We start from the raw sequence: 27,475 nt of genomic DNA on the forward strand, positions 1-27,475 counted from the left end.
GCAGTGAAGCCATATTTGAGTGGCCATAAGTACACCAAAACATTCGCTTACAGGTGTGAACCACATTGAAATGTTCAAAGAGGTGCGCAAGGGAAAAAAGTTTGGGAACCATACGCTGGGTTAACTATTGTCCACTTACATAATAGTACCTGTGTATAACGGAGCAAGCTGACCATTGTTACAAATAATTATGACTGAGTTAGTCTGTGATTACTTTAGACAGGCAGAAAAAATAAATCATGTTCACACTGTGTGCGTATGGCTTGTATTCTGGTCATTCTGAAGAGGGATTGACATAAAAATCTGAATATCACTGGTGTTATGTGCTATACTGATATTGAAAGAATGTTGACAGATGATGTTAAAGAAGATCATGTTACTGAGTTCTAGAAATAGATTGTGATACAGTGTCAGTTCTTTGCCATCCCCACGAGCATTGCTTTTGGTGATGTGGTCTCACTGCATAAATTTGGTACTCTCAAGACCATAGTTTTAGGCTAAATTAAGTTACTGTTTTAGCAATCTTTTCTTCAGTCTATAAAAAGTGCTTTTAAATATAGTCAACATTTTGATTTGAATTGGAGTTTTTTATTATTTAAATCAAAAGCTAATGTTTAATCACAGAACTGCAGGCCAACTGAGAGGACAGTGGACATGTGAAAATGTTAATGATTTAAAAAAAAAAAAGACAACTTACAATGTAATATATATAAGTTGTGAGTAATATACTGTTTATTCCGGCCTTCAAAACAAAATCATATTCGGAAATCTATGTTATATCTAGTAATTGTAAGTGTACACACCCATTTCATTAAAGAGAAAAAACTGTCTGTATGGACTCACCACATGTTGTTTGACATTACTGTTTTCCCCGAAGACTACACAAATAGCAGTATGACTGAATATAGGGTTGCTGACAGCTTTGGCCAGGCCTCCTCTCAGTACCCAATTTTGGGCTCAATTCTTCCTGACCCCAGGATACTGACAGGTTTGTCCCTCTTATCAATTGCCCCTGAATGAATATGCAGAGGTCAGTTGCTCATTACTCATTCAGGTTGGTCAATTGAGGGTAATCACTTACTCTGACATTTGAATTGGTCTGCCTAAAGGGGGTGTGCTCTCTTAAAGGAACCTGATACAGCTTACTGGATGTTTTAGCACATGGCAGGCACATTTTGCAGAATAATAATGGCAAAGTTAAAGCATGGAAACTGCATTAAAGAAGACATCATCTCTCTCTTAAAAAGCTTCAAACGAAAGCAACAAGCTTAATAAGAAAACTGTTGACATTTAATTAGCATACTGGCAGAACATTATATCTTTTGCCATCTGGAGTGTTGTGAATGGAGCATCTAAATAAACTAGTTGGAGGAAATTGAATATTTTCCTTTGGCAACATCATTGACACACTTTGCCAATTGACTTGTCTAAGCACAATATTTCCTGAAGTGGCGAGATGCATTGACCCATTTTAATACTGTTCAAAGACAATAACTGTTAATTTGCTCGATGAAGACTATTAAAGTGCAACTGCAATGGGATGTGTTATTATTACATTATTTATTTAACACATACTCTACATGTGTAGTAGTCTGAGATAGGTGCCATATTTATGTATTTATGCCTGCCATATTTGTAGCGCCCCCTAGTGGGCAAAAGACTACGCCACCCCTTATGCTACTACACCAGACAATAAAGAGTAAGGGGAAGTCCTTAAATGAATACCAATGCACATTTTTATGTTGTTGTTTTTTTTTTTGCACAAGTATTTGTGTCCAAAAGGGGGGTTGTTATGACTGAGAGGCATTGCACAGAATTAGGCCTACTTAAACTAAACCTGTGAGCTTCTCAGGAACATACACTGTAAAAAATACCAGCTGCGTCAGAATTCCAGTTGTGTGAATCTTTAAATTGTAGTTTTGTGTTCAAACAACACACACAACTCCACACAACTTACAATAAAGATTTAAATTAACTTGGAATTCTGAGGCAGATGGTACTTGTTTTTCAAGTTAAACCATGCTGTTGTTGCCATTGCAGTGTATAGCTGAATATTTAACTATATACGTTATCATGACTTATTGCTGATATCATTTTTTTTACAGTGTATGGGGAAACCCTTTAGGCAGTTCCCTCATGTTGTGCACGTATGGACTTCCCTTGCTGCAGTATCCCCACCCTACCCCTTTCCTGTCCCTTCAGTGGAGTGACTCAGCAGACCGGCCGGAGAGGTTCAACAGACAGGAAGCACACTGGGTTAATGTTACATCACAAATCTTTCCCTAGCCTGAAATCTGACCTCGGGCCAACATGGACAGGGGAGGTGCTTGGTGAAGGAATGGCAAAAGAATCCGAAACATAGTCAGGGAGCCTTGGGTCAGGGGTGAAGGTAAGTGCACTGGAAGAGCTGAGAGAGTGTGTTTAGTGCTGTGATCTACATTATGCCCCATTGTGAACTCTGCAGTGTGCTAGCGTGTCTAGTCCTGCAGTTACGGTATGTGTTTGCATGCATTTGCTTGTGTGTGTGAATGAAATTCTCTAAATCTGTACAGAGTCAGCTGGGTAAAAGTGCACACACGTGTTTGTTTATGTGGCTGAATGAGAGAGGAAAGGGTCTTTTGACTGTGTAATTATGGCCTAATTTCTCAAAGCCTTACACAAAACTACTTAAACATCAAAAGGACAGTGTTCAGAGTCTGAGTGTATTACTTACTTTAGGTCAAAGTCCAGGCTAGGAAACACAAATACGCATAGAGAGAGAGAGAGAGAGAGAGAGAGAGAGAGAGAGAGAGAGAGAGAGAGAGATAGAGAGAGAGAGAGAGAGAGAGAGAGAGAGAGAGAGGAGAGAGAGAGAGAGAGAGAGAGAGAGAGAGAGAGAGAGAGAGAGAGAGAGAGAGAGAGAGGAGAGAGAGAGAGAGAGAGAGAGAGAGAGAGAGAGAGAGAGAGAGAGAGATAGAGAGAGAGAGAGAACTGTAAGATGACATAAGGGTCTAGCTACAGTATCTAGGTGACATGTGACAGCATTCATAATAAACCTGTTTCAGTACAGCTGTGTAAACTCAATGAGAGGGAAGCTGACTGTGCATATCAGACGTGTTGAAATATTCATCGTTATGGCTTTGCCCTCTCAATGTTTCTAGCCAACAACGCGTAATTAGTGAAAAGGGTCAGTATATGTCCTATAAATGAGACTTGGTTTAGTTATAACAATGAACAGCCATAAAGTTGGATTACAGACTAAGTCTGACGACCTCTTGATAAAGACAGAGCCTTGGGTAGGCTGTGTGTGCAGCATGTGAGCCTGTGCACACTTGGGGGCACAAAAATGCATAGGCCCACACTACATACACATAGCTCTACACTTAATGTATGTTGGCCTGTTGTCAAACTATAACTTTTAACAACACAGCTTGGACTGAAAGTCACGCAGAATAGCAGAAGTTTTTGCAATGGAATGCAATGGGATTGTGACTAATATTAACCCCATTTCCACAACATACCACATATTTCCACAGCAGGATGCTGGTTATACAGTAATTATGTTTGTTTAAAAAGCGTCTGCTAAATGTAATGTATTGTAATGTAATGAGCTATACAGTATATGGTTAATATATGTGTAAGGATGTGTGTAATGTCTCTTGGGTAATGTGTTCTGTATTCATGTAGGCTATGTATGTATGCTACTTGACACCTTAATTTCCCCCTGGGATCAATAAATGATACTCTACTCTAACCCTACTCCGTAACATAGGAATACCTTGAAAATAATAGTGAATGTTTTACATGTCAGGTTAACCCTAAACAAACGTGTTTCGGATGAGGTATTGCTCTAGATGGGCTAATCTTTTACCAAAGGTAGCCTTTATACTGGTATGTCAGGTTCATCAGTTGTTTTTACCTCAGAAGACTTGGGATACAGCAGACATCTATTGCAACTTCAATTCAGCAACAAGGATATAATTGATCTGATCAGCTATCAGAGAATGTAAGAATGGACACATTTCTGTCAGTTTATATTCAAATCTGGTAATGTAATATACAGCAATCCTCTACTGACCATACGAATGTAAGCTGTACATGTGATATGAATGACCATTTTATTTGCAGGTATAGCAGGTGTGTTGAAGTTATTCGATCACTTAAACAGTATAGCAATTGCTAATGTTGGTTTCCCATCTGAAAGCATGCACTAGATTCTGATGAGCAGAGATGTGCTGTTCTGCTCTGTTCAGTTCTGTTGTGTAGATTTTGAGATAGTCCCCCTGCTGAGGTGGTTAACTCCATGTCCTGCTGTGCAGGGCTGGACTAGGGGAGAAATAGGGCCCGGGCACTGTTGGCTTAAAGGGGCCCCTCAAAATAAGCGGCGCAGAACTGACTCTCCGACTGCCAAAAAGGGCTCTTTTTTTACACATTTGAAAATAGGGGCCCACAAGGGTGCGGGGCCCACCGGCTGTACCAGATGGCCAGTCCAGCTCCGCTGCTGTGAAATAACAACAAGTCTCACAGCAGAGAGAGGAAATTACATAAATAGAAATGGCTCTTTTACACAGACCAATCTGAAATAGTGTAAATGTAGCCTAATTAAAGTTGGATATTGTGGATACGACTGACAAAGTTTGTGATTGAAACTGGGCAAAAGGGTTGGTCCCAGGTACGTTTTATTTGAGAATGTACTTCCAGTTATCTTGACATGGCTAAAATATACATTCAATTAAACATGTCCTGTCCTAAATAGCATAAGGGTGACATTTGTGCAATCAGTTTATTACAGCCAAATTCCCTGATATTTTGTAAAGAGAGAATCATCTTTGAAATTAAAAACATTAAAAGATCTATTAATGTAGTATGTCTGACGGCTGTTTGTTATTGTCAGATGGAGGTGCTAACTCTGCCAGCCTTGCGTCGCATGGCCATCTGTGGTGGCACCCATGGCAACGAGATGACGGGTGTGTACCTGGTGCAGGAAATGGCCAGGCGGCAGAAGAAAGAGGGGAACAAGACGGGGTGGCCAGTGCCAATAGAAATGGTGCTTTCCAATCCGCGTGCCATTGAAGTGTGCAGGAGGTACACCGAGAGAGACCTCAACCGCTGTTTCACCAGCACCCTCCTCAGGTGAGATCCTCATATGGTCCATCAGTAGAACTGTATACTGGATAATATACAGTACAAAGCCAACTTTGATTGAAATGGTCTAGGGTTAATTCTGGTAAGATTTGAGAAAACGTTTTCATTGTGTTCATTTTACATGTTAAAAACTATAAAATAGTAAACACACGCACACGCACGCACGCACGCACGCACGCACGCGCGCACGCACACACACACACACACACACACACACACACACACACACACACTTTATAGGGCTATTGCAGAAAACAACAGTTACATACATTAATGTTGAAAACATTCCAAAGGCCCCAAACCCAAAATGCAGAAGCCCTTCATTATTGCCCGGTGTCCAGGGGCCTATACTACAGAGCTGATTTAGGATAAGATAAGGTTAAGTTAATAGGTAAATCATCTAATAGAAGAGCCTGGAGACCTCTTGTTTTAGATGATTTACCTCTTATTAACCTTAAAGGTACACTGTGCAGGAAATGGTCAAAAAAGGTACTGCAACTATGCTGCTCATTGAAACTGGGCTGCCAATTGCCACGTTTGATCTTTTCATGAAAGTTTACTAAGTAATAAACTAATATTTTCTGGTATGGCCCAAGTACAATCATTTTTGCTGCTAAAAATGGCTATTTCTGGAAATTCAAAATGGCGGTCCATGGAGAAGATCCCCCTTTTCATGTAGGCCTATGAAAAGTGCAATTTTTCCAGTCATATTGAATAGTTAGACTTTGATGGTGGCGCAAAGTATTAATGAAAAAGGTAACATTAGTGAATGGGTAGCATTAATTCTGGAAATAAACAACTAAAAATCTTGCACAGTGTACCTTTAACGTATCCTAAACCAGCTTTGTAGTATAGACCCCAGGCTGAGACTAATCATGACCTTTCTGGTGTTTTGTTGGCAGTGCCCCCATCACAGATAGCTCCCCGTATGAGGTGAGGAGAGCACACGAGCTAAACGCCCTCCTGGGCCCCAAGGAGAGCAAAGACGCCGTTGATCTCTTGTGTGATATGCATAACACTACATCCAACATGGGAGTCACTGTGATTACTTACTCTCCAGACGAATGGATCAGTCTTCACATCTACAAATATCTAAAGGCAAGGAAGAAAGCTATCCATGCTGTGTGTGTGAGCTGCTTCTCAGATACTGTATGACAAACCCATAGTGTTTGCACAATGTGTACATTTACGCCACACAATTGCATTGCATATGAAGTTTAATTTATCAATGAGCAATAATATTCATCTGATTTCACAGAGCAAAATCACCTCAGTGCCAGTGCGATTATTCATGGTAAATATACCGACAAACGAGGCCTACTCTTTAGAATCTGTCGGCAAGAATGGATTCTGTAAGTATCCCTTACCATACACACTCCTCATGACACGAGTTTCATTGCAAAACAGTGTATATCCATTTTGGAGAATGTTTGGAATTTGACATTTTTGTATTGGGCATTCGATTCCATTGCATTGCACTGCAAAGTGCATATTATGTGTTAAAAAAGTATGTTCTCAAATGATTTGAATGGCACGTATTCACACATAGGTGATGGGACTTCTGGAAAGCCATTTCCAATAATAAAATGCAAAAGTCAGAAATAGTGGATACGCCGTTTGGCAATGAAACTCTTCGTTTGGTGGTACATATTGGGGGCCTTGCCATAAAGCTCACGGCTACTGTGGTTCTCTTTCAGCACTAGAGGCGGGCCCACAACCACATGGTGTCCTCCGCGCAGACATATACAACTACATGAAGGAGGCCGTTGACTTATCAATAGAGTGGGTCGGCCTTTTCAACTCAGGTAGTTGCACTACTTTGTCAAGTTTTGTTTTGTAGCAAGCTCAGAGCCTTGTGTAACAGCTACTATTGCTAGAATGAGAATAATGTCATGAACAGTACGTCTGCATGGTATTTTCATTTCCCCAAACCTCATTTATAGCTTTATTTTCATTCTTTCCCTTCACTCCCACCAGGTGTGTTGATTGAGGGTGGAGAAGTGGACGCGTATGTGTTTCAAAAAAGTGTTGATTATCCTCGAGATACAGAGAGCAAGCAGATAACAGCCGCAATACATCCAAACATTCAGGTTTGACATATTTCCATTTAGGTTTTAGTAGCCCCTTAATGCGCGCCGTACCTCCAGTGGCGCGCTGTAATAGTCATTGAAATGTACCTACCATAGCACTACAGTACTATGACACAACACAGGCCCTTTAGTAAAGCACCACGACTTGGTCATTACCATACTGGTAACAACAAATGTATAAAGCCGCGTCTTAAGGGGTTAAAATGTATTGTTTAAGTTGTGATAGGCCACCGCTCATCTGTTTAGAAGGTGCATGATTCAGTAGAAATTTCTGTATAAAAAGAAGACAATCCGCACACTTCAGGTCTATTTTTGTGCCAAGAAGCTTTAGACTCTGCCTGATGAAGGTCTAAGGACCGAAAGCTTGCAAGTCAAGTAAAGCTTCTTTGCACAAAAATAGACCTGAAGTGTGCGGATTGTCTTCTTTTTATATTAAAATGTATTGCCAAATTAGTTACTTGGTTATCTGTCATGATGGAGTTTCTGCTCGGGTGATTATGAGCCCTTTTTAGCACACCATTTAAAGGAGCACTTCTGCCAATTTCAATATGCTGTTGTATTGCTCACGCTACTCTTGACTTGTCATTATTACCTGGTGATGCTGCATTTTTCGGCTCAGCCCTTTCCGAGATATGAGCTATTCTAATGGGGGCAGATTTTGTTAACATTAAAAACCTTCTTAACATAAGCTTAGGCCTACTCCAAATATGTTTCCCAAAAGGTATCGCTGTTTGCTTATTGTCTACTGATGCTGCATGACCTTTTGGATGTTTTTGGGAATAAATCAAGATGTTTTTTTGAAATGTAAACAAACTCTGCCCCCATTGCAATGACCAGGATCTCGGAAAAGGCTGAAACAATTAGTAAAACTCTCAGGTACTGACAAGTCCAGGGTAGTGTGAGCATTACAACTGCATGTTGAAAAAATTGGCTAGCCTAGAAATCTAGACGCCCCTAGCGACCGCAAATTGAATTTGCTCCCGGGGGCAGCTTTTTGCTGTACGGGTCTGGCTCGCTAGGCTAGAAATTGGCTGCAGTTATCCTTTCACATATTGGTTGATATTAATGAATAGTGAACAGACTGTACTTAGTTTCTGCCCACTGAAACGGCACATCAAATTCATTCATAGCACTGTCACATCCCGCAACTATTACTGTTTTTAAATATTGCAACTTTCTCTTGCTTTTAGGACCAGGATTTCTGCTGTCTGAAGTCTGGTGATGCCATATTTCAATTGTTTTCTGGGGAGACTGTGTGCTACGAGGAAGAGGAGCCCCTCCATCCATTCTTCATTAATGAATGTGCATACTACGAGAAAGGCATTGCTTTTCACCTCGCCCGCAAGAAGACCATCAGGATCCCTTCAGTGAAGGTGCAGCAGGGAATTTGAGGAAACAGGGCACAGCCTTGTCTGTTGCTGCATTACTAAGTAAACCCAAGTTAAAGGGGTATGCCACTATTTTTGGGCATGCTACAATGCTACACGGATACATTGACTTTCACTAGCTTAGCGACATATTCCCTCTTTTAACTTGTCTTACAGCAAGACAACGCTTAACATGAAAAATATGACACTTTACCACCTTTATAAACCCCAGCCAACGATTTTAACTGTATTAAGCCCCAAAATAGTGGCATACCCCTTTAAGATACTTTTGCCAGCTGATTATGAAGTGTCATCCACGCAATACTGTATTCACGGTAACACTTTACTTGACGCCAGTGTCATAAGCCTGTCATTACAGTGTCATAATAGTGTCATGGCACAGTCATAGATAAAGAAAGTCATAAACATTATGTCCATGTCATAAACATTTTATGACTGATGGCCTTAAGTGACATTCGGTTATGGCAAAGACTTTATGACATGGACAATGTTTATGACACATGCATAACTGTGCCATGACACTATTATGACACTGTAATGACATGACACCGGCGGCAAGTAAAGTGTTACCGTATTCACTTACTGTAGACTAACTGATCTCAGGGGAAGTGCACTATTTTTGAATGTATTTCACAAGTAAATGCAAATGATGATTTACATATGCATGCTGCTATTGCCTCATTTCCCATTTAACTAAGAAATGCAGAGCTTTTATTTTTTTAATTCATGTCATTGCAACAAGAATAGGTCAGCGCATCTTAGCTGACAGCAAAGAGCACCTAAAACAATAGACCAGGGATGGACTGATACAGAGGAATATTGGAATGAAGAGTTCAGAAGTGTGTTTGCAAGCCTGGTGTTTATTGTTACCGACAGCAATGCTCATATAAACCGTATAGAGTATAAAAACGTACAAAACCAACTATTCAGATATATGTGTACTCAGTGAGGTATCTTTCAAAATTATTTTCAGCCTGCTGCCAGCACTTGGGAATTAGGAATATTTCTGTTAGGCTCTCTCAGGCTTTCGACCACATTTACAATATTCTGGACAGATGAAAACACAGTTATAAACCAATTAAGAGATCTCACAAAAAGGACTCAGGTACACTGGAGTGGCACAGTAGGAGAAACACATGATCTCAATAAATACAGTTACCATTAGTAAGGAGAGTGGTGTGCTTTAGGTCTTCTAGATACTCCACATAAAATGTTTGACCACAACATCTGAAACATTAACCACAGGGTATCATCAGTAAGGCAAAAACAGGCATTGCCTTAAGACCACACAGGGATTCAAACAAGAAAGTGCAAAAACACAACAGGAAACAACCAGCTAAAACAACTTAAGGATCGATAGAAGCATAACAAAACAAAAAATAATCGTTTTAAGATTTCACTTTAACTTGCAAAAATACAAGGCCAATATTTCTCCATTTCATCCCTTGAGTATGAAAGCCATTTATAGGGAGAACTACACATGCAAAAAAACAAAACAAAAAACTAAAAGAAAAATGAGAAACAGGAACACCGCACACACCACAGGTTCAACACACCATCAAACAATAACGCAGCAATATAGAAAGTACATACATGCTACATCTAGACATGATTTCGGTTGTGCTTCTATTTGCTCCTGGGCAGTCCTGCATGGCGCCATCATTGCACGACTGCCTTAGTACATACGCACCTCATCACCATTTTGAAGAAATTCATTCCCAACCTCACTTTACTCAACCACGAATTACCACAGAACAGTATCATTATCAGGATCTCTTCTATCTGGGGCCTATACTACAAAGCTGGTTCAGGATAAGTTAAGGTTAATTTAAGAGGTAAATCATCTAATACAAGAGCAGGAAAATATCTTGTATTAGATGATTTACCTCTTAAATTAACCTTAACTTATCCTGAACCAGCTTTGTAGTATAGGCCCCTGGTCTTAAATCGATCCAGTGTTGTTGGTTTACAAATATTACTCTCCCATCTGCTCCTATGAGGATGAGAAGTCCTTGCTGGTGTAGCCATGGACATTTACTTCCACAAAGGACTAACTACTTGTGTATTTGTGAAATCAGCAAAAAGCCCATCATGATTCCTGTTACACATCTGACTGATTAAGAAAAAGCACAGCTTATCTGAATGAACGAAAGGGGTGAAAATTTAACAGTATGAATTACCAGTATAAAGTTTAAAAATGTATGACTGACAGAAGAACGAACTATAGTCATTGACTCCAAAGTGACACACTGTTCCCGAACGACAGTCAAACACCCACAGTCCTAGGGGTTCAGAATGATGAAGACAGGTCAAGTAGGTAGTAGTGGCTGCCTAGGCCACTCGGTAGGCAGTCATGCGCGTGTAATTCTTACGGTGGCTACAGGCGGCCCACAGGAAAAGGGCAGCAGCCATCATCTGCAGTGGAGAGGAGATGAGAGCCAAGTAGAGTGACCAGCCCAGAGAGTGAGCTACCCTCTCTGGCACCCGGGCGGCATGATGAAGTAGATCTATACCCACCAGGAAACAGCAGACCGTTGCCAGGGAACACAAGCCTGCGGAAGGAATCGGCAAGAATGTTAGGGATGTGAGGGAATTCTATTTCAGCTTTTTGAAATCTTACGTTTTGTGCTTTTGGACCCCCTCGAAAACGAGATTTTACCTCAAGGGGCGATCCCCCTAAAAACAATAAATTCATAACGGAACTACACATACACTTCTATGCAGCACCAGCACAAAAGCACCAGTGAATAAGATGTTACAATGATCAACGGATATCAACTGCAAGTACTTATACATTACATTGCATTGCATTTGGCGGGCACTTTTTAACCAAAGAAACTTACAATCGAGGACATAATCATAGCAAACACCACACACATAGCATGCATTCATGAGGTGTGAAGAATTGACAAAAAGTGAAGCCAACAATGATTATACCAGCCATCAGGTGCAAGACTCCGACGACTGATGTTGGGGTGAGGCTGCGACAGAGGCAGGCACAGACGCCGATGAGACCGCTCAAGAACACCAGCCCTAGGGACACCAGGGGCAGCAGGAACTGGCACCGCCACAGGTCTGCACACAAACACAAACAGAGAGTCAAGAACATGTCAGACATCACATGTAGATTTGAGCAAGGTCACTTCACAGTTAGTTAATTAGTTAGAGCTTTATTTACCCCCGTGGGGCAATTGTACTTGCATTACACTCGCTGGCACCAAACACGAGACACAGTGATACATAAGCAGTCAAACACATACACATAAAACATAGAGCACAGAAATTGGCATTGACATTCACACTAGCACACATTGGGTACACTAATAAGCGAAGTCCATTGTAGTGTTAGTGTGATTTAAAGTTGTCTTGACTCACAGGTGCGGATAACGTCCTCTCCTGAATTGTGATTCCCTGGATCCATGTACTTAGCTTCAAACTGCTGTGGGAGTGTAAAACTTACACAACCTGGCACCATTTGGGGTTCTGCAAGAGCAAATAAGTGCATAATGGTATTAGACGCGCACACAACATGGTCAGAGAATTACACGAATAATTCAAGGCATGTTGTGGAGTTTATTCCATGCAAAGACACTTACCTGGGTCCTTGTACCAGTGGGAATTGCTTTGGGCAGGCACGAGAATACAGCGCCACCAAAGACCCAGTGTTCCGTTCAGCTGGAAGAGTGGGTCACTGTACGCCTTCTCATCCACCTCTTCCCCGAAGAAGTCCGCTCGCAATTGCAGCACAGTGGCATTGCTGCCGTCCACTGCCGCAGGACTGTGATACTGGTACCAGTACTGTGTGCCCACAGCTACCGACAGGTATACGCTTGCCAACAGGCTGAGCACAGACCCAATCACAAGAGCCGTTGCGTATCGGTTGTCAACCATGGTGACTACAGGTATGGTCAGGGACAACTAATGTATGTATACGTTTTTTTTAACTTGTGCTTTTTCTGCAGCAACGTATGTCTGCAAATACAGCCACACAATTCCCCCAGAGCTCGGTGGATAACGCCTGGAGAGGGCAATTCACTGGGACACCATGCCACCACAAATAACCACATCTGTGGGTAACTTCATACCCATCACAGCATACTCCACCTAAACACAAAATAACAAAACAAACTCAGAACATAAAACGCAAACCATAACAAGCAGCACTAAGTGCTAAATCAATTGATTTTATCTGACAAATAAAACCGCAAAGCCGATTGAACAGAAAGTGTTCCCTGACTGTGGCTAGTAGGCTACGTTAGCTCGTTGACACAACACACACATTTTGCAGCCAATAAAGAATACACAACAGCGTCAAAAGAATAACCGAATAATGAAAAATAACTAGTTGTATGTAGCTATATGGCTTGCTCACGCGTTTTCAAAGAAACGTTTTGCACAGTTCATGGGAGACATCTGTTGTTAGCTGATATTTGTTGGCCAGGGCCAATGTAGGTCAGTCAACTTTTTCATTTCGCTTTCTCATACTTACTGGAGTAATAACACTGTAGTACACTATTCCGTGATCACACGTCTGACTCTATGGCTTCGGAAGGGCATAGTTTGGTAATTAATTACATATGTAGCTAAGCTAAAGTCCTTCTGCAAGTTTGTATCTTTTTTCCAGTCTAAAGACGAGTCTTCCGTTTCCGTTTTTAAAAGGGTGTGTCTTAGGTTACGTCACCACACCAGATGTTGAGAAGACATTAGGCCAGCCTACTGTATGTTTTGTGTCTTGATACATTTAGGCTACAATATCTGCAGATGTTCTATCTGGGTGTGTTGTTTGATTGTTTGATTCATATTGCATGTGTATCAGATTCTTCTTTCAATTAAAAAAAGACATTTTACTGTCATAGCCATACAGTTTGACAAGGCCAGACAGCAGCCAGGCACACTACCATAAGCACAGCATTGAGGCACCCTGAAAACCACCACTTGCACTGCCTAATGCATAGCCTACCAACCATAATGTGCAGCTGGAAGATGTTGTGCACACTGTAATGTAGCAGACCAGCCACTCTATAGTACAATACATGTAGGATGATGATGACCTCAACTATTCAAGTTATTGTTTCAGACAAAGGAGGTGTGACCAACCTGTCGATAGGCTATTAACAGGAAGATCACACCTCCACAACATGAGCTGTTTTAAAGCATGTCACACTTCAACATCCATGTGACCCTCTGATGAAGATGGAAGTTTCACCGTTGAAACAGGTAAAAGATAACAACCTTTTACATGTCTGAAACAAAAGAACTTGAATAGTTAATACACGTATAACCCTAAGACATAATGGACATCATACATCTATTTTTGACCTCATTGCCAGTGCTGTCGAACCACTCACTCCAAACTGTGAAAATGACACACACGTGATGGTGGTTCAACAACACTGAGGATGTATTCTGTGTAACATTCCTAACACCCCTGCAAGTGTTACCAGCAGGGCAGAATTGGCAGGTGAGATTATTGTAGAGGTGTGATGATGACACTGCCTTCAGGAGACATTCAGCAAATACCAGCCCCTTCTCACAAGGTTTAGAAATATGGGCTACTCATGTGGAGTACACACACACACACACACACACACACACACACACACACACACACACACACACACACACACACACACACACACACACACACACACACACACACACACACACATTACAATTAAGGTAGAGCCAGCTGTAAATAGAATACTCTCACCCCATCACCAGCTCCCACCTAATATCAGTCTGTTGTGTTGTTCACACTGACTTGACTTCAGTTGTCAACTAGTGTCCCAGTCCCAGCTCAGATTTTGTTTGCAATGTACTGTGTGTCACAACCAAATTACTTATTGTGATTGAGCTTTTCCTGGATCCACACCTACTGCATGAATTAAATTAATTTGTCACTGGATTTGTCTTTTTTTTATTTCCAGTTTTCAAAATGGTTAACATGTTATATATGCTCTAACAGTCAAATTGCTACCAAGTCACATTCTGTCTATGGGCTTCACCTTAATTTATTTACCCCATCAATATCTGGACCGTTATACATGCATCAAGTTAAGTGCTCTCTCTCAAGCACTTCATTCAGTAATTTCACTAATTTCAGAATGATACCTGAAGCAGAGAGAGTGACAGACACACAGAAATGTGTTCAGGCAAACAGACACACACCGGGCAACAGGAGTACTCCCAGCATGGCATGCAGGGCCGGCCCGAGGCATAAGCGAACAATGCGGTGGCTCAGGGCCCCCAAGCCACCAGGACCCCCCGTGAGCAGGACGTTTCAGGAAGAAATGAATAGTCCTCTAGTTTCCCTCTTCATTAATTTTCTCATGTGCCATTTACTACAACGAATGAAACAGAAGCACTATATGTAGGGCATGGGGGTCCCCGGATAAAATTTTGCTTAGGGCCCCATAAAGGCTTGGGCCGGCTCTGATGGCATGGCTGTAGTGTTGTGTCACAGCCAGGTGCTGTTGATTGAGCCAGAACAGATGTGTGTGTTATGTTCCATGCAGTGGGGGGGAACTCGGGGAACCCCAGTTCCCCTTCCTCCTAATTTTCATCATCAGCATTCCAGCAGAACTTATCTCGTGCGCCACAGGGTTCCTGCATTTCTTTTGGGTGTTTTTTTTTTTGACGATTAGGGTTCTTGCACCTCTTTTTTCCCACTTCAAGCACTGGTTGTGTTCCGTGCAGTGGTGGCTCTGGCTGCCTGGTGGATCCACCAACTCTGCCCTGAACATTACCCTCTAGTGGCACATCTCAGAATTGTTGTTAGTAGTTGGAACACTCCTGGGAAGGTGTGAGTACAAGTAGGCCTACTACTTTGAGGGCCAATTGATGTTAATGTTTTATTACCATACTTATATTGGGATGTGTTTTTATCTATTGATTAAGAAAATTGCAAAAGCATACACTCGTTTTATGCATAGGAGCATTCAGAGAATTGAGAGCCTAACCTTTGTAAAGTTTCAGATTAATGGATGACCACTCTAATTAAGCAGAAACTCAAATCATCACCACAAACAATATTGACTCAAGGGGGCAAACTCCAATGTCTGCTTTATTGGTGGTTAACAAGCCACCATTGTGTTTCCTGTGCTATGTACACGACACCATTTGGTCACCATCAGGAGGTAATGAATGGCTATGTCTCAGATGATGCACTTTTGTCAGTGCACTGGCAGTCAGTGCACAGTGCACACAGTGCACTGAGGTCTTTAGTGCATAGTGTCGTGGAAAAAATTGAGCATTATGCACTGTGCCCTCGCTGGAAGTGACGTCTGAGCATGGCGTTAGCTTGCCAAAATACGAGTTGGCTACTGTTTACAATGCACAGCGTCTGGTGCTTGTATTTCCATGTCCTTCCCAAAGGACAACAATCACACATACAATACTTTGGTTGGCATGAAAAGGTTGGTGTCCCATCAACATTGCTTACAGAATTAGGAGACTGTTGACCAAACTCTTCTACAGAACTGAATGCCACATTTCCTCCGTGTCGTTGTCAACATGGCCGCCGTTTAGTGCGTGCAGTGTTCCATCATTCAAGCACTGCATTTTTCCGCCATTGTTAGGGGATCATCCTGGTACTTTCAGTGCACTGGCTCAACTGAAATCAGCGTGATCAGCGACTCATTTCAGCGTGAGCGCCCTAGGCACTGAAAAACAGTGCCCGAAGTGCACAAGTGCGGCATTTGAGACACTGCCCATGGCTCAGGGATTATTTACTTGCATGGTCCCCCACACTCTGTCTCTCTGCCTTTTCTATCCTGTCCCTGTTTTACCTTATTTTGGCTCATATCTTTGATTTGATTTGTAGACATCGTGTTAATTGAACTATCATTTACAGTGGCTTGTCAACTTGCATTGATCATTCAATTGTCATTTACCACTCATTCATATCTCCTCGTGTGTCATGCCATTCAGTTTGTTATTCACTTTAGTTATTAATACATATGTCCAGAAATAAACATCTCTTCCCAAATTCCCCCAAAGTTAGGAGGCCTACAGTAGGCTACTGTACCTGGTCCAGTTAGTATACTGTATTTACTTGGCAAGTTGAAGGCCCAAAGCTGATACTATATATACAAGTAATATATAAAATATCTTTTCTGGAAGTGTGGAGAAAGACACTTCTTTATGGAATTGCAGTGGTGACCTAGCATATTTAACATATAGTGCTTTGTCCACCCCCCGATGAAACCATTGCTTTTAGAAACAAACTAACCTAATTTACAATTTACAACCCAAATTTACCTTAAATTTTAGAGCGGTCATCCTTGCCTGTAGAACAAATAAAACAGGCATTAGCAACAAACACATTTGTGTTTTTATTATGTAAATCATGATGATGTATGTCCTTTGGTAGTCAATGATTCATTGACAGTACATGATTAATAATGTATTTTAAAAATAGGCTTGAAAAAAAAAGACCAAACACTTATTTGTGAATGATTCACTTTACAGTGCTTGCTTCATTTCTCTATACTGTGCTGCTGATAAATGCAGGTCTTTCTTCTGAGCGAGTGTTACAGAATGTGGAGAGATCAACGATTTCACACAGGCCATGGTCCAAATGTATTTTTCACGTCACTGACATTGACTTAAAATCAAACAAGTGCTCTTTTCTTGAGCGTAAGGTCAGACATATGTTGGGGCTGAAGAAACAGGGCTTTGGCCTATTTGGCCTACCGTGGCGCACGGTCTACTACGTGGCCGATCCAGATTGGATTCCGGCCCCTTCCTTGCTGACCCTTCCCCGTCCCTCTATGTCTCCCCCAATTCGCTTCCTATCTAACCTCCACTGTCCCATCATGGGAAAAAACCCCATAAAGGATTGAAAAGCCCCCAAACAAATGTTAAAAAAAAACAGCGCTTTGAGAAAGTAGTCAGTCAGACACTAAAGATTGCAGCGTTTTATGAACCTTTTCCTCCAGTCTTACTTTATTACATCCTCCTCACCTCACCTAGTGCCAATGTTACAATCTGGACATTCCGCACCAAAAACAGACGGCAGAGGCAATACATAATGACAAAAAGACCAGAGGAACATAGACAGCAGACAGTGTAAAACAGAACAGGAAGAAGGAATGGAATGACAAAATGAGAGATGGGGGGAGGGGGGGAGAGTCAATGGAAAATGCAAAGAAAATTAAAAACAAAGACAGAAAAAAAATGTAAACTCAAAATATATCATTATTTTTTTCTTACACAAAGCAGCAGAAACAGAAAATGAATGGGAAAGACCAGCAGATGATCATATATGTCCATGTCTTAAAAAAAGAGGAAAGTGACGTTGATGAGGGGAACCAACTGAAGAAACCCAAATTGTCTGCAATTGCAAAAAGCCCTCTATTAGACATACCAGTGAGAAAGTAAGAGTGATCACCCCACCAGACAGAAAAAAAAGAATGACAGCGAAAAGGTAAAAATAAATCACCTTCCAAACACATCAACACTGCCATTATTGTAATTATAGTTCTAACTATGAGTGTCATATTTTAATATTATAATTATTACTTCATTATATATACACACGCACACACACACACACACGCTTTGTGTTCTTTGTTTTTTTTTCTCTCCTTAAGTACACTTGAAAATAATGTGATTTTTTGTTCTTCTCAGAACGTACAATAAACACACGAAACATCACACATGCCCACCACGCACGCGCACACACACAGACACACACACAATTTGTTTTTACAGTTGTCAACATTCCACATGAAACTCACAAACACACCAACACTCCTGGGTCTGGTACTGACGACACTTGTCCAGACATAACGCAGCACTTACCCACACCACACCGCCCCACCCACCCTCACAGGGATGGGGGCAGGCCAACCTCCTCCGCAGACACAGTGCCAAGGCACACATGACCCAGCTATGTCCCTCCAAGACAGTCAGGGCCTCAGCTAAATCTGCCCCACCTCCCACCTGCCCTTCAACCAAGTTTGTTAGGACCTCCATTGAGGATGACCATAATATGATGTAAAATATACCATAATATCATGAGTAGTAAATATACCGAGTAGTTTTTCGTTCTGTCCCTTCTTGATTTTTTTTTCTTCATGTTGCACACCTCACACTGAGTGTTCAGCATTTCAGACACACACCACAGATAATGTGACACTTCAGCAACGATACATAAAGTTGAAAAAAAAAAAATACCAGAGAACAGGGAGTTGTATCTTTGCGTTTCTGTTTCTGTCTCATCTCCTTTTTGTGCATACACACAGGCCCTTATTGGCACCCCCGTGCCGTGTCAGTCAGGGCCTTGGCAGTTACTCCAGGTAGTGGAGAACACTGCCTGGTGGTAGAGAGAAGTCTTGTTGGTTTGGGTGACAAGTAAGAGAGACCCTGCTGCTGGTGGAAAATGTAGGGGTTTTCCAAAAAACAAAAAAAAACATTAAGAAAAAAAAGGAAGCTTAGTTGTTGCTACCGCTTCCTCTACCACTGGGCAAATGTGTATCCGTAGCAGGTGATAGGTGGCCGACGGGCAAGTGCTGTGCAGAGGTCCCTTTCTTACACCAAACAAAGGTGTGTGTGCAAACATAGGCAGGAGACACAGTTACAATGACGAGAAGTTTAGAAAGACACACAGACAGACAGGCACACTCTCGCTCGCTCACACTCACTCACACAAACAATGTTGTCTTAAATCCCTTCATATGCGACACCCTCTTCTCCCTTTTCTCAGGGAAAAGTCCAATAACTCCATAAAAGTGGAGAACAAGGGTCAAGTAGTGAAGTTTGAGTCAAACGGTTGGGGAAGGGCCGGGGGGCGGCTCCTCAACCTCAGAGACTCAATCATACTGTGCATTTTCGAGATGCACTGACTCAGCAATAACAGTGTGATAATCTGTAGGTCTACGAAGTCCATCTACAAGAGCACGACCCTCTTCCATCAAAGCACAAAGAGGGGAAAAGAAGAATGGAGGGAAACACGAGAGCAAGAACAGGGCTGAGGGCCTTTGGTGGTCAGGATGAGGATTAGTCAGTCAGAGTTGTTACTGGTGTGTATGGTTTACACGTTTCTTGCTCCTCAAAAGGTGAGGAAGGCACAGCAAGCCAAGCGGCTCCTGCCTTACTGGCCTGACCGCTCCCTGCTCGTATTTGCATGGTGCCACCACCCAACATGGAAAGCAGAAGACAGTGTGAGAGTGGGAAGGGTTGGGTAGGTAGGGGCTTTTCGATAGTTTTTGTGTTAAGTTTTTGATATATCCAGAGAGTCCTCTGCTGAGGTGTTGGACACACTAAGGTATTCCGATGCCACCTGAGGTGCTCAGAAGATGTCAGGAGGGCAGACGTCTTCCCAGCCGCTGCCGTCTTTGGCCTCCCAGTAGCCACCCTTGTAGACGTGCGTCTCCTCGTTGGTGAGGGCGTCGTGCGTCCGGTCGAACCACATGGCCTTGTAGTTGTCTTGGTGGGCAGCTGAAAGGTATAAACAAAGCAGACGGAGATATTTATTAGTTATTAGATCGTTATTACCTGACTGCACCAGACTTGCTGTAAGTGACTGGCGAGGGGAAGGGGCCTTCAACGACAGGGCTGCACAGGGCGATACAACAGCGCCTCCAGAGCCACCGGAGAGTGGCCACTGTGATTCTGTTTTACGCTTGACTGGGTGCAGCTCAATGGAGCTCTATGGAGGCACAGGAACAGCCTCTGCTCTCTCTACTTCTAGTCACTGACCACATCTGCCTCAAGGCTTTTTGTTTTAGGGACACAGGGCTACATAAACCTCTACGGGAACAGCACAAGAACACACAGGAGCCAGAAACAAGGACACAAACAGAAAAGGAAGACTGAAGTCTGATGACTGATTGACGAAACAAATAAAAGAAACACAAGAGTTAACACGGAATGTTACTTGCTTTTGACCGGAGCTCCGTATGGTCCCTCCATGCCATCAACTGATGGAGAGAAAATACAGGGAACATGGATGACGAAAACAAACGAATAGAGTGGCTATTTAAAAAAAAAAAAAAAGGCAAGCCTTCCTCCCTCAGAGACAGTGTAGTCCCTGGCAGGGCTGGGCTGGGGGAGAAATAGGGCCCGGGCACTTGTGGATTAAATAATTAGCGGCGCAGAACTGACTTGCTGGTGGGCCCCGCACCCAAAAAAAAACATTTCTGAAAATAGGGGTCCACAAGCGTGCTGGGCCCTCCGGGAAATGCCCGCTATGCCAGGTGGCCAGCCCAGCCCTGGTCCCTGGTCAGAAAAAAATACCCTGACAAACGTCACTTGACGTCTATTCTTCCAGCCCCCTCTCAGAGCACTGACGAAAGGAAGGAAGGAAAGAGTGGTACTTGCATTGAAATGATGATGGGCCACCAGGCAATGTCTCAGCTGCATGACAAACCAATTTTAAGCAAGAGACCGGAGAGGGACAGAAAGAGTGCAAGCCAGAGTGGCAGACAGACAGATAGCAAGACAAAACAAGAGATAGCGAGAGAGAAAGTGAGAGAGAGCGAGCGCGAGGCAGAGAGAGACAGAGAGAAGAAAGAAATAGAAAGGGTTGAAAATGGAAACAATGCGACAAGTAGAGGATATGAAAATGACTAGTGCCAGTGTGGAGCTACAGCATGTCAACAGAGAGGTATAAATGGCTACTTGCTTGATGAGGAGATGTCGGAGGAGGTAGTCTCCTCTGCATCAGCTGCACAGCACAGAGATGGAGGACAGAACAGGACCAAAGACATATGATGAGATGAACATGAATGGTGCAACAAGCAATGAACTGGTCAGTCAACACAAGACGCAGCTATAATGTATTGGTAAAAAAAAAGGAAGTAGGAGTCAATTCATTCTTCCAACACATAAATATCAACCTCTAAGTGTGTGTGTGTGTGTGTGTGTGTGTGTGTGTGTGTGGCCATTCTACGCACAGTTATCCAATTAGACGTGGGCTTAAATTTCAAAGGCAACTTTGTGAATGCCACTAGTGAATAGGAATGTGTTAAGATATAAAAAGCTATACACAGGTAGCCTGTTTCACAGAGGGTGAAACTTGTGCCTTCACAGAAACTGTCTGTGAGGATTGCCTTCACAACACAACAAGCACTGAAAGGCAATCGCCCACTTCAGAACCATTTAGCATTTGACTTAAATACTACACGACTAATAGTGATGTGCGTTGGCTCTGCCTTCACAATTCCATTACGATTCTGGAGGTAACGATTCAATTCGATTCGATTCAATCCAATTCTACAATGCATTGCAATGCATTCCATTTCTACTGTCACACTTCTACTGAAAGCAAGGCAATTTTTTAATCACCCACGAGGCAATACAAGCAGTCAGCGACTGAAAAAAATGTGATGGTTGTTGTGTGTATCAGTCCTGCAGCTTTCAATGCTTTGAAGTGCCTTCATTTAATTTAAAGTTCACTTGCTCCGGAAATGCCCACTGAATTACTTGAAACTTGAAAAAATAGGCTACATCGATTATGGCATTTGTTGAATTGATTATCGAATTGTCCTGCCCCGCATTGCAATGCATTGCTGAATCGATTATTGTTGACACTACTAACTACTAATACAGTTTCTTGCATCAGGTAAGTGACTCAGGGAATATTACAGCTGTGCCTACTAGTGAGAACCAGGAATGCAGGGATGGGAGTCTGTAAACTAAGTCAATTTAGGACAGTCATGGGTAAGCGGGTAGGGCGTCAGACTTGTAGCTCAAAGATTGCAGGTTCAACGCCCGACCCGACCCTGAGCATGGTACAGTCCCGCCGCAATGCTCCCTTTCGGGTGCCATTGGGGGCTGCCCAATGAGGCATAAGTGCAATTTCACTGTGTGCAGTGTGCAGTGTTCACGTGTGTGCTGTGGAATGCTGTGTAACAATGACAATGGGAGTCAGAGTTTCCCAGTTGGGATTTCAAATTTCAGTTATCTTATCCTCTTAGCAGGCCACATGAGCAGTAAAGTTAAATGACTAGAATTAGGTCTCCCAAAAAGACAAGTTTCCCAGCTCTGGTAAGATACCATTGTTCATCTATAAACTCCCTTGTTACAGCGTATTGTCCACATGCATTAAAAAGGACACACCTGCACATATCTACACCTCAGTAGCAACAGAGGGTTTAGAGCTGCCCGGGTCTCGACATGTGGAAGACCACTAGCAACTAAAAATGACAAGGATGACACAGGACTGACAGGTGAAGGATGATTGGGAAACTGGGAGAGAAAAAGCAGCAGACAGAAATATAGAGCTGGGAAAACTAAGCTGGGGGATTGGGGGGGGATACTTCATCTGAAGGTAATACAATTAAAATAATCAAGACAATGGAAAATACTTGCTTTTCTCAGAGGATTCAATAGGGTCAGATATAATCTCCTCTCCTTCAGCTAAAAATAGTTGGATAGATACATGTCAAAATCAAAAAAGAGGGGGTGAAAAATCGACTACAAACTAATGTACTACAATCACCCAGCCAACCAAATAAAATCTGTTCAGTCTGATAATCTCGATCTTGATAATCAGAAGCTCAAAAGGAAAATCAGAAAGCGATTTTTAAGAGAGAGAATGTTGACATCACATATGGAAGAAGAGATGAGAAAGCGACAGAGGAAAAGAAGTACTTGCTTTTCAAAGGTGTGTCATTAATGGAGTCCTCAATGACAGCTTGAGAGATAAAGAGAGAGACACAGAAAGACAGACAACAGACAGACAGGGTGAATGACACACACACACACACACACACACACACACACACACACACACACACACACACACACACACACACACACACACACACACACACACACACACACACACACACACACAGACACACACAGACACACACATGAAGGCAAGTGAGCACTTAAGGACTGGTAAGTGCAAGACTTGAAGAGAAGAGTTTTTTGTGGGACAAAAAAAGCTCTTCCTCTTTTCAAGTTCCCTTGCCAAGCTGAGAAATTCCCTCCCTCTCCCTCTCTCTTGTCTCTTTTCCACTGCCGGTTTTCTGGTAGGCCTACAGCTCGACACAGCTGCCACTTTTTGCTTTACGATTGAGCCGTGTCATGCTTATTCGAGAAGCAAAAAGTGGCGGCCGAGTCACACTTTGCCGAGCTGTAGGCCTCCAGAAAACCGGCAGTGGAAAAGAGGAATCTCTCTCTCTCCCCCTCTCTCTCCTTCTCCCCCTTGCTCACCCTCTCCCTCGTCGTCTGGGTTGGCGGTGCGGGCGGCCTCCCGTTCCCGCTCGCGGCGCACGGTCCGCTGCTTCTCCTCCAGGCGCTGCTTCTCGGCGTTGGCCTCCTCCCAGCGGCCCTGCTCCATCAGACGCTGGTCTGGCCGCCGCCGGCTGTCCGTGGGGGCCACGCCGTCCTCGGGCTCGTTCAGCGTCAATGCCAGCTCGGAGAAGTAGTACATGTTCTCAGCCCCTTCCCTACGCAGAGACAAGACAAGACGAGACGAGGAGAGGAGCGGGGTGAAAAGACAGATGGTAAAGCGTGGGATGTGGTCAGTGGCAGGCGTGCGACTAGACTAGAATAAACATCATCACATCTTATACATTATCACATTATACAGCTTGTATTTTATTCAACTCATTTTTAATGTCTGTAATTGGGTACTGGCTGTGCCCAATTCAAGTCACATGTTGGCAAAATGTTTAGCAGATTAAGCGAACACAAACATATGTATTGTGAGGGAGAAGACAGCCGCTTCATCCCATACAATTACACACAGGCACTCTCATACACTTTCTCTACAAGTTGCTCAAAAAAATAAAACACTTACGGCAGTGGGTTCTTTTTCCAGATCTCGCGGGCCTTAAGTGTTTGGTAGACAGTCTTCTGGCGGCCCTCTGTACCGTTCTCGCCTCCCCGGCTGCTTTGCATGACACGGGAGAACTCCATCTTTTCGTCCCATGTGCCCGACAGAACGTAGTGTGCCTTTCCCTCCTTGTCAGCTACCACGCCCGTCACCTGTGTAAAGGGACAGTCAATCAGTCAATCACACGCAGAGGCAGAGGCAGAGGCAGGGAGACACACAGAGGGAGCGGGGAATATGCCAGAAGAAAGATACAATGACGCGGACTTCAATACGTCATGGGATGACACCCACAAATTAGTTGTGTTGCTTAGTAGGGCTGCACAATATATCGAAAATGTATCGAAATCCTGATATCAAGAGTAGCGATATGCGTATCGCGAAAATGTTGCGCTCTCACTACTAAATTTAATATGGAAGACAAACTGTGTTGTGGACTTTATTCACTCAACACAGAATGAGATCGCAGCATGAAGAAGCTTTAGCTAACCATCCCCAAGACTCTCACCTTTCTGGCCACATCCCTCGAGAAGTAGCTGTATGGGGCGAACTTAAGATGGCATCGGTCTCCCGTCTGATGGTTAATAATATCTATTTCTCCTGACTGGGAAGAGAAAGACAGAACAAATGAGTGTCACAGAACACTTGCAGCATGAAATTACCTTGCCAAAACAATACAAAAAAAAATGATCCAATTTTCTAGTTAGCCACAGTCTAGCATAGTTAATTGATTTACCTCTAGTGATTCGTGGACTGGACATAATAATGTTTTAGTGTCAGGCTATCAAAGGTTGTTCACTTTCGCTAGCACTAGCGACCTCTGCAATTACAAGGACTGCTTGGAATCTCAAAAAAGTGTCGACATCTCCAACATTGCACTGTGGTTGAGTGAACTTTCCGCCCACAGAGAAAATGCAAAATTTGTGGGTGAAGTGTCTGTCCAAATTACGTTTTGTTTGATGACATGTGTCATTTCCAACGGCCAAAATATAATTTGTCACGGAAACCACGATTGTCTTTTGAACCAAAACTATGCTGCCGTTATGGAGAATCGGCAGTTTGACAGATCTGAAATGCAACTATGTAACAAACATGGTGAACTTTTAGTGTGAAAAGTGTACAGTAACTCCACACTTCAAAAAATGGCCGGTTTGAGGGAGTCATCTAGGTACGTGCAGTACACTTCATCTTGCCACAATTCAAAATGAAACGTCCTCCTACGTACCCAAACACAGTGCGGAAAGGGCGCCAAGTATGGACTTTGGAAGACACAGGTCAGGCTAACTAGGAAATTGGGTCCTATGTCAAAAATCCTGGGGCCTCATTTATCATCAGTTCGTAGAATGTCTTCTAAATTATGTCTTACGAGTGAAATTTAGAATGTTCGCAAGTACAGAAAAATCGGGATTTATCAAACATGCGTTGGCTGTTCCAACGCAGACGTCTGCATAATAAATCCCACACCTTCCAAATCACGGTGCACGCGCGCATTCGGGGTAATTTGCATCCCGAAACGCATCCAAGTAACCATATATGGTATTAAAATTAGGGCTGGGCAACGTTAACGCGTTAACGGTGCGTTAACTATTGAGGTCAATATCGCCCGACAATTTTGTTAACGCTATAACACAGCAGGGTTTTTTTCGTGGTTTTTTTTTTTCCTTTTATGACCGTCGTTCGTGGCTTTTATTTTGAAAGCGTCAGCGCGCTTGTTGCTGCTTCCAGTGACTGCAGTCAGAGAGGGTTTATAGAGCTGCAGTGCTGACAGAGAAGAAGAATGTCTAGAAAAGTAGTCAAAACAAAACAGGCATAGCCTACAGAAGGACGTCAACTTCTGGATGGACATTTTCAGGTAGCCTACACAGTTCTGGTCCTCCTTGCGCAACTGTCGAGCAGCATGTGGCTCGCCTTTGCAGCTCGCAAGGTTAGTCTATTGTACGGTCAGCATGAAAAGAGTACTGTTGTGCTGGCTGTCTATCAGCTGTCAATAACGCCACGCGGACTTACTAAAGCCCTGATCAAAAAGCGAACCGCGAGATATTACATTCCTCACGCAACGTTTTGGTATCTACATGCATAGTGTACATCTACATGCATAGCGCGTGCATAGTAGGCTGCATGAACATGGTAGGCTATGATTTCGCGATATCGGCAACTTCGTCAGCATTTAAGATAGTGTTAGTCACGTCAACGTTATTGTTTTGAAAGATGTAATTGCTGTCAATGCCAACAGACAGTCAATTAGTTTCTAGTCGCTGAAACACCTTAAAAATAGCGACAGATAAAAGAGAGAAGGTGGGAGTCTTTGACAGTGAGAGAAGGCGGGACATATCTCACAGAGGCACGCCTATGGCAAGCCTTTCTAACATATAACTTTTAAAAAGTTTTTTTTCTTTTTTTCTTGTAGGCCCATGTAGATCATCCTAATTTGAGTTTATAATTTCTAATATATCAGTTTCAGTAGCCTACAATCTTAAATAGCCCTAGTGTAATATTGTATGCAATAATGTGTTTCATTAGTAGGCCTACATTGGATAGGCATAGCCTACTACATTTAGACTGATAGGTTGGCAAATAGCCTACATTTCCATTGTGGAATATTATATTAGACCTACATAGGTTATCTACACAGTACATATGCAAATTATTATTAATTATTTTATTTTATTAATTTCAAAAATATTTTTATTTTATTTATTATTTATTTTATTTATGATTTATTCTTATTAATTTTGGGTTTCGCGCGCTATGCGATTAATCACGATTAATCACAGAAAGTCATTGAGTTAATGCGATTAAAGATTTTCATGTTTGCCCACCCGGGAAGTGCAGAGATAGAAACATTTCCGCTGCAGAAGTGGAGACTTAAGACAGGAGGAGGACAGCGTCTCAAAATAAGTAAAAGAAGGAGACACACATGGACGAAAACACTGTAAAATAGCACACCGTCATACTCCATTGTGATTCAAAGCAAATGTACCTTGCACTGTCAATATTATTTGCAATTTCATGTTTCTTCCACTCGCACGCATGGTCTGAGGTGTGCATAGATTTAGGCACATTTCTACGTTAAAGTACATGTT

General features: G+C 42.6%; 3 protein-coding genes across 5 annotated transcripts in view; 1 reads left to right on the forward strand and 2 right to left on the reverse strand.

Moving 5' to 3' along the window:
* Positions 1-2,221: 2,221 nt before the first annotated feature.
* On the forward strand, positions 2,222-8,653 carry LOC134466302 (N-acyl-aromatic-L-amino acid amidohydrolase (carboxylate-forming) B-like). Of its 2 annotated transcripts, none has more exons than XM_063220201.1 (7): positions 2,222-2,389; positions 4,874-5,112; positions 6,027-6,222; positions 6,383-6,476; positions 6,822-6,929; positions 7,102-7,214; positions 8,405-8,653. In XM_063220201.1, the coding sequence occupies exons 2-7, from the start codon at positions 4,874-4,876 to the stop codon at positions 8,603-8,605; spliced, it is 951 nt and encodes a 316-aa protein (XP_063076271.1). In that variant the 5' UTR covers positions 2,222-2,389; the 3' UTR covers positions 8,606-8,653. The 2 variants fall into 2 exon arrangements, with proteins under 2 accessions (XP_063076271.1, XP_063076272.1); XM_063220202.1 differs by lacking the exon at positions 2,222-2,389 and adding an exon at positions 3,549-3,985.
* Positions 8,654-10,475: 1,822 nt separating this feature from the next.
* Positions 10,476-13,328, reverse strand: cldnd1b (claudin domain containing 1b). The gene is made up of 5 exons (XM_063220203.1): positions 13,092-13,328; positions 12,199-12,706; positions 11,978-12,085; positions 11,540-11,677; positions 10,476-11,154 (listed from the first exon to the last, which is right to left on the reverse strand). Exons 2-5 carry the CDS (start codon positions 12,491-12,493, stop codon positions 10,934-10,936), a joined length of 762 nt encoding a protein of 253 aa, XP_063076273.1. The 5' UTR covers positions 12,494-12,706; positions 13,092-13,328; the 3' UTR covers positions 10,476-10,933.
* Positions 13,329-17,505: 4,177 nt separating this feature from the next.
* The window catches only part of osbp (oxysterol binding protein), a 29,850-nt gene continuing 19,880 nt past the window's right edge, over positions 17,506-27,475 (reverse strand). For both annotated transcript variants that reach the window (XM_063218708.1, XM_063218707.1), the window contains exons 13-16: positions 24,901-24,996; positions 24,360-24,547; positions 23,771-24,006; positions 17,506-20,044 (exon numbers count right to left, since the gene is read on the reverse strand). In XM_063218708.1, coding sequence (XP_063074778.1) covers positions 19,896-20,044; positions 23,771-24,006; positions 24,360-24,547; positions 24,901-24,996 — 669 coding nt within the window. In that variant the 3' untranslated portion in view covers positions 17,506-19,895. The remainder of the gene's footprint in view (positions 20,045-23,770; positions 24,007-24,359; positions 24,548-24,900; positions 24,997-27,475) is intronic.

Source organism: Engraulis encrasicolus, chromosome 16, assembly GCF_034702125.1.
Source record: "Engraulis encrasicolus isolate BLACKSEA-1 chromosome 16, IST_EnEncr_1.0, whole genome shotgun sequence".
In the NCBI taxonomy this organism is placed as follows: Eukaryota; Metazoa; Chordata; class Actinopteri; order Clupeiformes; family Engraulidae; genus Engraulis; species Engraulis encrasicolus.

Coding starts and splice junctions, on each gene's coding strand:
- LOC134466302 (XM_063220201.1), top strand. CDS start 4,874: ATGGAGGTGCTAACTCTGCCAGCCTTGCGTCGCATGGCCATCTGTGGT. Junction 5,113..6,026: donor TTCACCAGCACCCTCCTCAG/GTGAGATCCTCA, acceptor TTTTGTTGGCAG/TGCCCCCATCACAGATAGCT. Junction 7,215..8,404: donor CAATACATCCAAACATTCAG/GTTTGACATATT, acceptor TCTTGCTTTTAG/GACCAGGATTTCTGCTGTCT.
- cldnd1b (XM_063220203.1), bottom strand. CDS start 12,493: ATGGTTGACAACCGATACGCAACGGCTCTTGTGATTGGGTCTGTGCTC. Junction 12,086..12,198: donor CCACTGGTACAAGGACCCAG/GTAAGTGTCTTT, acceptor TTGCTCTTGCAG/AACCCCAAATGGTGCCAGGT. Junction 11,678..11,977: donor AGAGGACGTTATCCGCACCT/GTGAGTCAAGAC, acceptor GTTTGTGTGCAG/ACCTGTGGCGGTGCCAGTTC.